The sequence below is a fragment of the Panicum hallii genome, chromosome 2, assembly GCF_002211085.1.
Source record: "Panicum hallii strain FIL2 chromosome 2, PHallii_v3.1, whole genome shotgun sequence".
NCBI classification, from domain to species: domain Eukaryota; kingdom Viridiplantae; phylum Streptophyta; class Magnoliopsida; order Poales; family Poaceae; genus Panicum; species Panicum hallii.
In genome coordinates, this window is record NC_038043.1 from 45903282 (window position 1) to 45915919 (window position 12638).

The following is a 12638-nucleotide window of genomic DNA, read 5'->3' on the forward strand; positions in this document are numbered from 1 at the left end:
CGCGCCGGCGGGCTATAAAGGGCGCGGCTGCTGGTGCTGGGTTGCCGAGGTGGGCCGGGTGGGGGGGAATCGATTCGGGTGCGCTCGTCCCGTCGGATGTGGCTTTGGCGGCCGGTGCTGTGGTGGTGGTGGTCCCGTCCCGTGGGGGCGACGCTTCGGCGGCCGCGGCTGGCTTCGGGGCGACGATTTCTCGGCCGAAAGAGAACGGGCCGCACGCGAGCGGGCTCCGTTTCACTCGCGCGGATCATGGACAGTTATTTCGGCCCACGGACGTGGCACGGCCTACTACGGGATTCCTTCTAATTCTTTCTCTCTAATGCTGAACTAAATAAACCTCTCGGCTCCCTCATCAACATGACACGGCCCACCACGCAAGCCCAACCAGCCCCATCTTTTTTTTTTGAAAGGAACAGCCCAACACCAACACACGAAGATCGCGCCAGTTCAATCTCAGCTTCCGCCTCCCGCCGCCACCTCCATGAACCATGAGAAAGCACCACAAGCTTCTCTTCCAGCGCCTTCTCCCCGGCCGGGCCAGCAAGCCCTACACCTCGGCCTCCCACCTCGCCACTCCCGCCGCCACCGCAGCCATCCCCGCGCCATCGTGCCTCAGCGCCCTCGACCTCGTGGACGCGGGGGAGCTCGCCCCGACCCCGCGCCTGTACCAGTCCCTCATCACCGCGTGCGCGCGGTCCAGGAGCCTTGCCGGCGCCCGCGCCGTCCACGCGCACCTGTCCCGCTCCCGTCTCGCTGCCGACGCCTTCCTCCTCAACTCGCTCGTCCACCTCTACTGCAGGTGCGGCGCCGTCTCGGACGCGCGCGGCGTGTTCGACGGGATGCCGGGCCGGGACGTGGTCTCCTGGACCTCGCTCATCGCCGGGTACGCGCAGAACGACATGCCGGCGGAGGCCGTTGCCCTGCTCCCCGGCATGCTCGAGGCGGGGTCCAAGCCCAACGGGTTCACGTTCGCCAGCCTCCTCAAGGCGGCCGGTGCCTGCGGTGAACGCGGGGTCGGGGAGCAGATACACGCGCTTGCCCTCAAGTGCAGCTGGGATGAGAATGTCTATGTGGGGAGCGCGCTTCTGGACATGTACGCGCGGTGTGGGCAGATGGACATGGCAGTTGCGGTGTTTGACCGGCTGGACTCGAGGAACGCGGTGTCTTGGAACGCACTGATTGCTGGGTTTGCAAGGAAGGGGGAAGGGGAGAACACGTTGATGACGTTTGCAGGGATGCAGAGGAATGCGTTTGAGGCGACACATTTTACGTACTCGAGCGTGTTCTCTGCCCTTGCTGGTATAGGTGCTCTTGAGCAGGGGAAATGGGTGCATGCACATATGATCAAGTCTGGAGAAAAACTGACTGCCTTTGTGGGAAACACAATGCTTGACATGTATGCAAAGTCTGGGAGCATCATTGATGCAAGAAAGGTGTTTGACCGTGTGGATCAGAAGGATCTAGTCACTTGGAACACGATGCTGACTGCGTTTGCACAGTACGGACTTGGAAAGGAAGCAGTTGCCCATTTTGAGGAGATGAGGAAATGTGGCATTCAGCTTAATCATATAACGTTCCTTTCAGTCTTGACTGCTTGTAGCCATGGAGGCCTGGTTAAGGAAGGAAAGCACTACTTTAACATGATGAAGGACTACAATGTGGAGCCTGAGATCGATCATTATGTTAGTTTTGTTGATCTGCTTGGTCGAGCTGGTTTACTGAATGAAGCTCTGGTCTTTGTCTTTAAAATGCCCATGAAACCAACAGCTGCTGTTTGGGGAGCCTTGCTTGGGGCATGCAGAATGCATAAGAACGCTAAAATAGGGCAATTTGCTGCTGATCATGTCTTTGAACTTGACCCAGATGATACTGGTCCACCTGTGCTGTTGTATAACATATATGCTTCCACAGGAAAGTGGGATGATGCAGCTAGAGTGAGGAAGATGATGAAGGCAACTGGTGTAAAGAAGGAGCCTGCATGCAGTTGGGTTGAGATTGAGAATTCGGTGCACATGTTTGTGGCAGATGATGATACCCATCCAAATGCAGCAGAGATATATAGGATGTGGGAAGAGATAAACATGAGGATTAGAAAAGCAGGATATATTCCCAATACAGAATATGTGCTTCTGCACATAAACGAACAAGAGAGGGCGACAAAGTTGCAGTACCATAGTGAGAAGATTGCACTTGCATTTGCACTGATCAACATGCCTGCAGGGGCAACGATTCGGATCATGAAGAACATTAGGATATGTGGGGATTGCCACTCTGCTTTCAATTATGTCTCCAAAGTTTTCAAGAGAGAGATTATTGTGAGGGACACTAATAGATTCCACCATTTCAGCAATGGTTCTTGTTCTTGTGGAGATTACTGGTGATTATGATTCTCTTGTATATATATGTGTGTTCAGAATGACAGGCTATCCATTCATCCATTTTGCTTGTTGGCTATGGGTTCATGCATTAACAGTGAGCAAGGCGGCATGATGAACCCATGTATTCTTTCTGATTGATGAAGACTGCTCTGCAGCCCTTAAGAGGAATGTGTGGGAACTGACTCCTGCAGAAATGAATTCTTGTTGTCCTTTTCAGCTAACTGGCATATGGGTTCCTGCAAGGGACATGGGAATTCGTCGCGATGCAGCCTCAGGACTGTGATTCTTCGATTGAAAAACGCACTTCAGGTAGCTTCTTTCAGGTACCCTTTTCCTAGAATCCATTTTGCTGTGTTGATATAAACCAGGTAGTTTGCAAGATGATATGTGTTTGCAACAGTGACAAAATTGTTTTGCTACTTACGCATTGCTACAGCTGACAATGCTGCATTTTTTTGCATTTCAGATTATATTGATGAAATATCCATGCCTTTTTAATTTTTATAGAGGCTGCTGCCTATTTGGGTAAAACCTGCCAAGCTGAGTTGCCATCGGACAGCTCTTTTGAAGTCAGTTGCAGTTCGGGCAAATGGCAGGCTAGTGTATCAGGAAATCGGCACTTTCACACCAGGGGCATAACGCTTCAATCAGTCGCAGCCGTTCTGTTTTGATCCAATGGATGAGACGAGCAAGGCCAATGGATGAGTCCCTCTTAGAAACGAAAGAAGCTCCTTTGATGATTGTATCAGAGAATTTTGTGACTGCTGCGGATCAAACTTGAAGATTAGGGGAAGAGAAAGATACATCTCTGGTCCTGTGTTGTAGGAGCTGGGCGTCGCACACCTGCACAATTTCGTGATCGTTGCATGTTGATTCTGCGTGATGTGCGGTTGTGCTCTCTGAAGTTTCAGTTGAAGAAGAAAAACTTGAGTGCTTTCTTGAGACCTCAAGTTGCCATTGAGACAAGCTGCAAACTCGTAATTTCCGTGTCCCTTTCCCCTTTGTTTGCTACATGAACAGATCTGAGGAAGATAGTCGTGCTGAATTGGCGGAAAGGAACCATCGCTAACTCTCTTATTGTCCACTCAGCTCATCGCCGCAGAACGCACACCGCTGGCTGGTCTGGTACCTCCTGAGATCGGGCATCCTTCCGCTAAGTCGCTGGCGCGCACTCCGAAGTTGCGTCCTACGACCGAGCGACGCCAGGTTTCAGCAGTGCCTTTCTGCGTGAGGACTGAGGGTGCTCTCGCACAATTTGGCACGGTACAGGTCGACCAGATCGTGCTGGATCCCATCGCAACAGATCGGCCGGTCGCTGAGTGGGGTCGGGGTGGAGTACCGGACCGGTTCTGTGATAAGGCCGGCGCTGCCGTTGAGTCGCGCTGCGCTGAAAGCCTGCGGGGGCCGGGTGCTGGATGCATCTCCTCCGCCGTGGAGCGTGGAGGCCGGAAAGAAAGGGAGGGCGAGCGGCGCCGGAGGACCCGCGCGCACGCGAACGTGATGCTTGCCGGCCTCAGCCGCGCCGCGTCGCGTCTCGTCGGGCTGTTGCCACTGCCTGGACACTTTGCGGGTTGCGCCGCCCTGTTTTGTTGTTGCCCTTCCTGGGCACGCGCGGCGATCCCCTCTCCCGGTCCCGGGTCGCGGCACCTACGCGCGCGCACGCCTCGCCGTCGCCGGTCGCACGCGATCCCGTCCCCGTCCGGCGCGTCTCTGCTTGCTAACCCCGCCCGACTGCCCGAGAAAGGGAGAGAAAGCGCTCCAGCAAGGCAAGCGGCGCGGAAAACACGCGCGCGCGCACTAGAGCTCGTCCGTGGCAGCGCAGCCGCGCGCACGCGAACTGGCCAGCAATGTTCGATGGGTACACGTGCGTACACGCGCTCAGTGCTTGTGCGCTTGCGAGTGAGATCGGCATGGTCTCCAGGGGGACAGTTCGGTTCGGTTAATATGGGCCGGCCAGCCGCGCGCGAGCCTTGCTTGCCGTGGCGTGGCGTGCGTGCAAAACGCTCCATCGCCCGTCCACGCTCGCCCTCTTAGCTAGGCCCCCGCGCCGAGGCCGAGACCAGCTAGCCCGGCACCCTTCTTCCTCCGATCCTCGTATACCCACAACGACACCTCTCTCTCTCTCTCTCTCTCTCTCTCTCTCTCTCTCTCTCTCTCTCTCTCTCTCAACAAGCCCCGTTCCTCTCCTCTGCCCTCCCGTCTCAGGTTCAGGTACGTAGCGTCCGTTCATGGCAAGGGTTCTTGTTCTTGTAGCTGGTTGGTTCCTCCTGCATGCGGCATGCATTCCATCCAAGAAAAAAGCACAGTGCAGTGGCTGATCTTGGAATTAAACCGAGAGGCGGAAGTCGATCGTACGTGACCCACATGCACGCACGGATGATCTCTCTCTGAATCTTGGATTTCTGATGCGGTGCAGTGCGCGCATGGATCGGCGGCCGGAGCGCAAGGCGAAGCGCGCGAGGGAGGAGGAGGAGCAGGGCGGCGCGGCGCCGGCGGACTTCCCGTTCGAGGAGGCGGCGGGGGCGGACGACGCCGGGGAGGCGTCGCGGCGGCCGCCGGGGGTGTTCCAGTTCCCGTGGCAGAAGTGCCGCGGCGGGCTCGGCGTGTCCCCCGCCGCGGGCGCGGGCGCCGGCGCCGCGGGGTGGGAGCTGCGGGACGTCTTCTTCCGCTCGCTCGTGGACGGCGGCGCCGCGGCCATCGGCGTTCCGGGGGACCGCCTCGTGTCGCCGCCGCCCAGCAAGCGCGCGCTCCTCGAGGGCATCGACGCCTGGCTCGCCGCGGCCGCCGACGGCGAGGTGGACCCGGTCTGGCGCTCCGCGCTCATGTCCCGCCGCGGGCCGGCCTCGTCGGCCGCGTGAGTGGGGGTGGACGGATGCCGAGGACCCCACCCGCGCACGCGCCGGGGATGAGGCCCGCGTGGCATTGAGTGCACCACGGCGCCCCATCATCAGCCGCGTGACGCTGACGTGGCGCGAGGCACCGGTGTGGGGACCGCGGGTGGTGATGATTAGGATTTTCAAGTAAGATCAGGAACGTGTACAAAACCATGGTCATGTGGTGATTCTTCTCTTGCCAATGTCCCTTATGTTCCTTGTACAGTTATCATTCAAAACCTTTTTTTTGGACAAAAGAGAAACATTTTAATTTTTATCTATCCAGATTTTAGTTCTAACCCTTCAGAATATAGCCTCACAAAACCACAACCCTAATTCTCAGCCCTTTTCTCTTCAAGCATGGCTTCTACCCCCCACCTCATGCTCTGCTTTCAACCCACCTCACCAATCACGATCGATGATTTTCCTAAAAATTCACTAGCGATGAAGCATACTGATAAAATCCTTTTTTTAGACCGTCTCTTTCCTTATTTCTTTTTTCTTTGTTTCTAGCCACACACACCATGATGGGTAGCAACCCTCATCCAGAATAATAGAATATATATACTTCCCATCATAAAAACCTTAAAAGATGATGAGAATTTATAAATGTAAAGCATGAATCTTCAAACGAATGGTATTTTTTTTTTGTTTGTCACTCTCTTCTAGTTGTTCTTTCGGAGGGGAAACTTGTTAAGCGGAACAGAAATGTTACTGACACATTTTCTAGTAACCATGCTAGAGTTCACATTGCAATCTGGGTCAAAAAGCTACTCTTTCAAAAGCTGTAAAATATGTAGACTAGTGAATGCCATAGCATGTATACAAGCATATCCCTCCTAAGAAGTGCATTTTGTTTCAACACTGAGGAAGCAAGTGAGACAACTAAATCCTTATGTTTGGAACATCCATACATGGTTTGTTTCACCAGCCAATGTGTTCACATGGAGGATGGATGGCCAAAACCATGCTCGCCAACTTCTCATCGGTCTCCAGCCAAACCACATGAAGTTTGCCCATGTCCTTCTCCTAAAACAGTAAGAAATGTTAGCTTGCATATCTTCTAGGAACCATGCTGCCACTACTCCACTATGCAATCTGTATCGAAAAGCTAACTCTGAGTAATCAGCTCCTCTTTCGATCGAGAGCCATTTTTCAAACGTGCACGTAGTGTTCTAATGTCATAGCACACATGTGAGCCTACCTCCATACCTCCTTAAGAAGATGCATTTTGTTTCGGCGTCGAGTAAGCAGGTAAGCCCACCGAGTCCTAACGTTTGGAATGCATGTCCACATGTGGTTTGCTCAACGAGTCAACGTGTTCACATAGAAAATAGATGGTGAAAAACCATGCTGGCGAACCTCTCCTCAATTTTCAGTCAGACGAATGAAGTTTGCTCGCGTCCTTTTTCCTTTTTTTTAAAAAACTAATGCTATCATAAGGTGTTTGCTTACGAATTAAGACACCACACAGCCTGGAACTACGATACTTGCTTGGGACGTCAAGTAGATCCGCGTGCGGCGTCGCGTGGCGTCACGCAAGTGTCCCTAGGCCGGTGGCTCGTCGCATCCTGCTCACCCACACCACGCAGGTACACCACCACCATGCCGCACGCACGCACGCGTGCCATCGGCTATCGCGGCAGCCCCCACGGCTCAAACCGAACCGGCGGCGAGGACCACGCCCTCGCGGCTCCAGAGCAGCAGAGCTCGACCTCGCCCACGCCGCCCGCGCTCGTGTGCCGGCACCGGCAGCGCGCGAGGAGGGCCGGCCAACCAGAACCTGCCAACCACGCGCCTACTAGAGATCGCTCGAAGCGAACTGAAACCGCAGCGCGACGCTTGCTGGTGAAGAGGCCGGCACGAGATCCTGCGGCAGCAGAACGGATTCAAATTTCACTGCATCTCTAAGTTTCGTTTCGAATCCGTACTTCAAATCGAATTCTCAAAACCAGTAGAATTCTTGGCGAGTTTGCTGCGTTTCACCGTGGATCGGGTTGGATAAAGCAAAAACACAAAGCGAGGCCCGGCAAACCGACGACGCGGCAGGCATCTCGCGTCGCATGGGTGTCACGCGCCTGGCGGCACCGCTCGCACGTTACCCCCCTCGCCACCCCACCACTGGCGCGGCCCCGGAAACTCGGCGGCCGCGCAAGCCGACGCCCAAACCCCGTCGGGGGACCCAGAAAAAAAATAAGCGCCTTCCCCCACCGGAAAGCGACCGCCCCCCGCCCCCGCCCCCTTCCGCCCCTCCCTCCCTTCCCACCCCCGCCCCCTCCGGCGGCGGCGGCGTCTCTCCGGCTGTAGGCTCGCCGGCGCTGGCGGAGAATGGCCGTGCTGCGGGGGCGGCGGCGGTGCCGGGGCGCGGTTCTCCTGCTGCTCCTCGCGTCGGTGCTCGCGCCCCTCGTGCTCTACGGGGGCTCCCCGGTCTCGGTCGCGCACCTCCCGGACTCCACCGGTGCGCTCCCATTCCCTGGCCCCTCTCTCTCTCCCCGCGTGTGGTTTCGGCAATGCGGGAAGGTTCCGTGCTTGATGGGTGCGGATTTGTGTTCTGTTTTGTTTTGTTTCCGCAGCGGCGAGCGGCGCGTTCGATCGGGAGGACGCGCCCAATCTGGTGTGGCCGCAGATAGCTGCGTCCGGGGTGTCCCTCGCCAAAGGTGAGTTCATGTCTTCTATCCCCCATTTCCTGCTCGGTTGGACCACATCTCGCGATTCGCGAAGCAAATTTTTCGCATTCTGGCTGTTCCGGATCGTGTAATGGTACGGAGATGGATGGTTTTCGCATTTTGTAGATTTGACAATTGAGAGGCTTGGGGAGCACAAAAACCGTGTGCTATCTGCAACCGATCACTGGCAAGCAGTTGAGGCAGCGAGTAGGAGCCGTGCGTCCGGAAAGCTTGATGCAATTGTGCTGAGGGAGGAGCCCGAGTCACGAAACGCAGATGATGAAGATGCCCCGGTTGTTGAGGGGAATGGCAACCCAGGGTTGGGACAGGGTGGCGTGATAAGGGAAGTGGTTGGAAGTGCGGATAGATTTGGTGAACCGGGGGATGGCAAGGATGCTGTAGTGCGGAATGGAAAAGAGGTTGGGATAAAGTTGCCGCATTCAATTGATGCAGAGCACAAGGATGGGTCAGATGGAGCAGGGGAGAACATCATTTCTGGAATGCACGCCACTGGAAGCCTGAATTCATCTTCTAGTCAGGTAAAGTTTATTGCGGAAGATCAATTTGTTTCTCTATGTTTCCTTGGAAGTATCTCTTACTTTTATTGCCTGCATTCATTCAAAAGTTAGCTAGAACCTAGAAACTTCATTCAAAGGCATTGTAGGTAAAAATGTTGTCTGTGGATTGCCGATTTGTCACTTTGTTTGAAAGCTCTTGCTTAGTGTTATTTGTATCCATTCATTCAAAAGTTAGCTAGAACCTAGAAACTTCATTCAAAGGCATTGTAGGTAAAAATGTTGTCTGTGGATTGCCGATTTGTCACTTTGTTTGAAAGCTCTTGCTTAGTGTTATTTGTATGAATGAGTATCGTATTATCTGGTGCTATCTGTAGGCTTTAGCTAATGTAATCATTCACAATCACAGTTTTATTTGTTATTCCACTTCAGTTTTTTTCCTTGATCTAATGTTAAAGCTCTAAGTATCTTCACAGACTAGAGATGCTACTACCTCTAGGGACCATCAAACAAGGTTGAGTAACAGTAGTTCTGCTCATCACACAACAAACAGAAGTACTGGTCAATCCACAACATCACCAGATGCTACAGTTCACATCATCAAGGACCAGTTGGCAATAGCAAAGACATATCTTGGGTTTTTTACTTCTAGAGGCAATCATGGGTTTGCAAGAGAGCTCCGTGCACGGATGAGAGATATACAATGTGCACTAGGTGATGCGACTAGTGATCGGCAGCTACCTCGGAAGTACATTCTCTTCTACTGTACTAGGATTGATGTTTCGGTACATTTTATTGTAACTGAACATTGACCTTATTTCCTGTTGTCTCAACAGTGTCCACAGCAAAATTAGAGCAATGGAACAGACACTTGTGAAAGTCAGGAAAATTCATGATAGCTGCTCAGGTGCTGTGAACAGGCTTCGTACAGTCCTTCACTCAACGGAGGAGCAACTCGATTCAAACAAAAGACAAGCCAACTATCTAGCGCAAGTAGCAGCAAAATCTCTACCCAAGGGTCTCCATTGCCTTACACTGAGGCTTACAAATGAGTATTATTTCGCCAACTCAAAGAATAAGCATTTTCCATATATGGAAAAGCTGGAAGACCCCAAACTCTATCACTATGCCTTGTTTTCAGACAATGTATTGGCTGCTGCGGTGGTTGTTAACTCAACTCTTTTTCATGCTAAGGTATACCACTTGACCTCTGAATGATATTAAGTTGCCAAATAGGTGGCTGGCTAATTACTGTGAATCAATAATCAACTTCTTATATGTGCATTATTCTAGTCGATTTAACCATTTTCACCACTAATCTTTCTATGCTATATTTGATGCAGAAACCAGAAGACCATGTATTCCACATCGTGACAGATAAGCTTAATTATGCTGCGATGAAAATGTGGTTCCTGGCTAATCCGTTGGGTAAAGCTGCTATTCAGGTTCAGAACATTGAAGAGTTTACATGGTTAAATTCAAGCTACAGTCCAGTTCTGAAGCAGCTGGAATCCCGGTTTATGATTGATTACTACTTCAGAAGTGGGCATGCTAGGCCTGACGAAAATCCTAAGTTTCGGAACCCCAAATACTTGTCGATTCTCAACCATCTGAGGTTCTATCTCCCTGAGATCTTCCCAAAGCTTAACAAGGTGTTATTTCTAGATGATGATACTGTAGTGCAGCGGGACCTAACTGCACTTTGGTTGGTAGATCTCAGAGGCAAGGTTAATGGTGCTGTTGAGACCTGTAGAGAGACATTCCATAGGTTTGATAAGTACCTCAACTTCTCAAATCCTCTTATTGCCAAAAATTTTGATCCACATGCATGTGGTTGGGCATATGGCATGAACATGTTTGATTTGTCTGAGTGGAGAAAGCAAAACATCACCGAGGTCTACCATACCTGGCAGAAGCTGGTGAGCATTTGTGAGCTTTACATTTGAAATTATGCTTCTGGTTCCCATGCTATTCTAAAATATGCACTAAAGTGCTTGAGCTGAAATTGTTAATTAACGGCCTAATGCACATTATAAATTTGCTATCTGGCACTTCACAAAAATTGTGCAGCCTGTATCTTAGTAGGCTTGCTGCTAGATTTTGATGCACAAGAACACTCCTGTAGGGTTTTGCCATTCTTTAATGTAATATGCCATCTTATCTTGTATGTTTCACTCACGACTCTTTTTTCTGCAGAATGAGAACAGGCTATTGTGGAAGCTCGGTACCCTCCCTGCTGGCCTTGTAACATTCTGGAACCGTACTTTCCCTCTTGATCGATTCTGGCATCAGTTGGGACTTGGGTACAATCCAAATGTCAACGAAAGGGATATCAGGCGGGCGGCTGTCATCCACTACAATGGAAATCTGAAACCCTGGCTTGAGATTGGATTGCCCAAATACCGCAAATACTGGTCGACACATGTCAATTTCAACCAAGTGTTTCTACGGGAGTGCAATATAAATCCCTGAATAGCAAATAGTGGCGTATGATTTATCTTTTCTTCTAATTATTTCGTAGATCAATTCTTTGTGTTCTGGGTATTTTAAGTTGCCTAGAGCACTAATTCTTTAACTGATCTCTTTCCTGTTGTAAAGGTGCAAGCAGGCAGGTTAGTGGTAGGGTTGGATCATAAAAATGATTAGGAGCCACGCAGACATATTAAGTTTTTGTACTTATAAATACTAATATGGTAGCTAATTATTGATTGTATGAGTGGAACCCCCTGTAAGATTCTTTCACAAATACAGAAATACTTCGTGGTAAGGAGCCACGTTATAATATAGTTTGAACCCCTTTTCCACTGCTTCAATTTGATGCATCCACCGTATGATCTGTTATCTGTATGATGCAAAGGTTCTCTTAAGTCTTGCAACTTCACACCTTGTATCAACAATGACCCAATGGAACGAGAGAATTAACAGCAGTTCCAAACCTGTTTCCTTCATGAATTTGTTTGTTTGTTAATACGTTTATATGTGAATGCATACATCAATGGAGCATTGTTATTTTTTGCAGTTACTGAAAAAAACCGATGCAGATGAATAAACATCAGAACATTTACACACTTCAGACAAAAGTAACTTCACAACAGCATAATAACACCCGTGCCCGTTTCGAGAGTTCCCATCGAATCCATTCGTAACCCTTTCCCTCCCAAGCTACAAATACTGAAGGATCAACCCTCTCCCTAGCTCACACTGCAGAACACAGTGCCAGAGCCAAGAGGCAGACGACCCCCAGCTCCAAGCCAGCATGACCAGCGCCAACAAAGCTCCCCTCTCACTGTGCCTCGCCCTCGCCGTCGTCAGCGCCACGGCGGCGCACGTGGCGACCGCGGCGCCGCACCGGCGGCTCCAGAAGCTGCCTAGTTTCGACGACGGCGACGACGACCCCAAGGAAGCGCCCGTCGTGCCGCCGACGGCGGCGGCCTGCTGTCCATCCTGGCGTCGGAGAGCTGCGTGGACGACATCCTCCGCTCGCTGGCCGGGCTGCAGGTGCGCGTCAGCAGGGTGTGCTGCTCGGTGCTGGAGAGGATCGGCGACAGGTGCGTCGTCGACGCCTTCTCCGGCTTCCCCTTCAACCCGACCTACCCGCCGCTCGTCAAGCGCGTCTGCGGCCTCGCCGTCTGAGGTTGAGAGGTCACGCACTCATGCCAACCACATGGTGGGTGGTGGCGACGGTGCGGCTTGCAGCCGTCGGAGCTGCAGCCTACAGCTCTATCAGCAACTCCACGGCAGGAATACTCCTCCAATAAAACAGTTCTTTTAGTGAGATATTTTGAGTTCTGACTAAGGGGTTGTTCAATTTAGCTCTGTGCTAAACGCCAAAACTAGCTTGCCAATGACCATTGAGCGATTTTTGTCGGTAAAGGATTTGGTTTTGCTGATTGCTACCGAATTTTGGTAAAATTGCTCCGCTACCATTTAACTCTAGTTTCTTTCGTATGCGCAGCTACGCATGCATGCAGATCTACTCATGGGCCTTGGCCAACACTATCGAAGAGACTTCATGGATGTGCATTTGTAGGGGTGTGAATTAATTATCTCTAGGTGCAGGGTCACAAATTTGTAGGGATGGATTCGGAGGGTGCAGGGAGCTCATGGAAGCCCCCCGAGCCCCCTACAAATTTTGATAAGAAAAAAGAAGGAAGGAGAAAATTTTAAGAAGTAAGAAGAAGGAAGGAGAGGAGGGAGGAGGAAGAAGGA

The 12638-nt window shown here is 51.7% G+C and overlaps 3 protein-coding genes across 4 annotated transcripts; all 3 read left to right on the plus strand.

The window, feature by feature from the left end:
• The first annotated feature begins 472 nt into the window (after nt 1–472).
• LOC112882415 (pentatricopeptide repeat-containing protein At3g24000, mitochondrial) lies at nt 473–3321 on the plus strand. Of its 2 annotated transcripts, none has more exons than XM_025947469.1 (2): nt 473–2698; nt 2842–3321. In XM_025947469.1, the coding sequence occupies exon 1, from the start codon at nt 486–488 to the stop codon at nt 2376–2378; it is 1893 nt and encodes a 630-aa protein (XP_025803254.1). In that variant the 5' UTR covers nt 473–485; the 3' UTR covers nt 2379–2698; nt 2842–3321. The 2 variants fall into 2 exon arrangements, with proteins under 2 accessions (XP_025803254.1, XP_025803253.1); XM_025947468.1 differs by having other exon boundaries at nt 473–2684.
• A 1041-nt stretch (nt 3322–4362) lies between these two features.
• Nucleotides 4363–5481, plus strand: LOC112882827. The gene is made up of 2 exons (XM_025947977.1): nt 4363–4586; nt 4792–5481. Exon 2 carries the CDS (start codon nt 4799–4801, stop codon nt 5231–5233), a length of 435 nt encoding a protein of 144 aa, XP_025803762.1. The 5' UTR covers nt 4363–4586; nt 4792–4798; the 3' UTR covers nt 5234–5481.
• Nucleotides 5482–7479: 1998 nt separating this feature from the next.
• On the plus strand, nt 7480–11242 carry LOC112879383 (probable galacturonosyltransferase 4). Its single transcript, XM_025943625.1, has 7 exons — nt 7480–7706; nt 7822–7905; nt 8041–8453; nt 8906–9177; nt 9266–9623; nt 9773–10348; nt 10626–11242. Exons 1-7 carry the CDS (start codon nt 7577–7579, stop codon nt 10899–10901), a joined length of 2109 nt encoding a protein of 702 aa, XP_025799410.1. The 5' UTR covers nt 7480–7576; the 3' UTR covers nt 10902–11242.
• Nucleotides 11243–12638: the final 1396 nt, after the last annotated feature.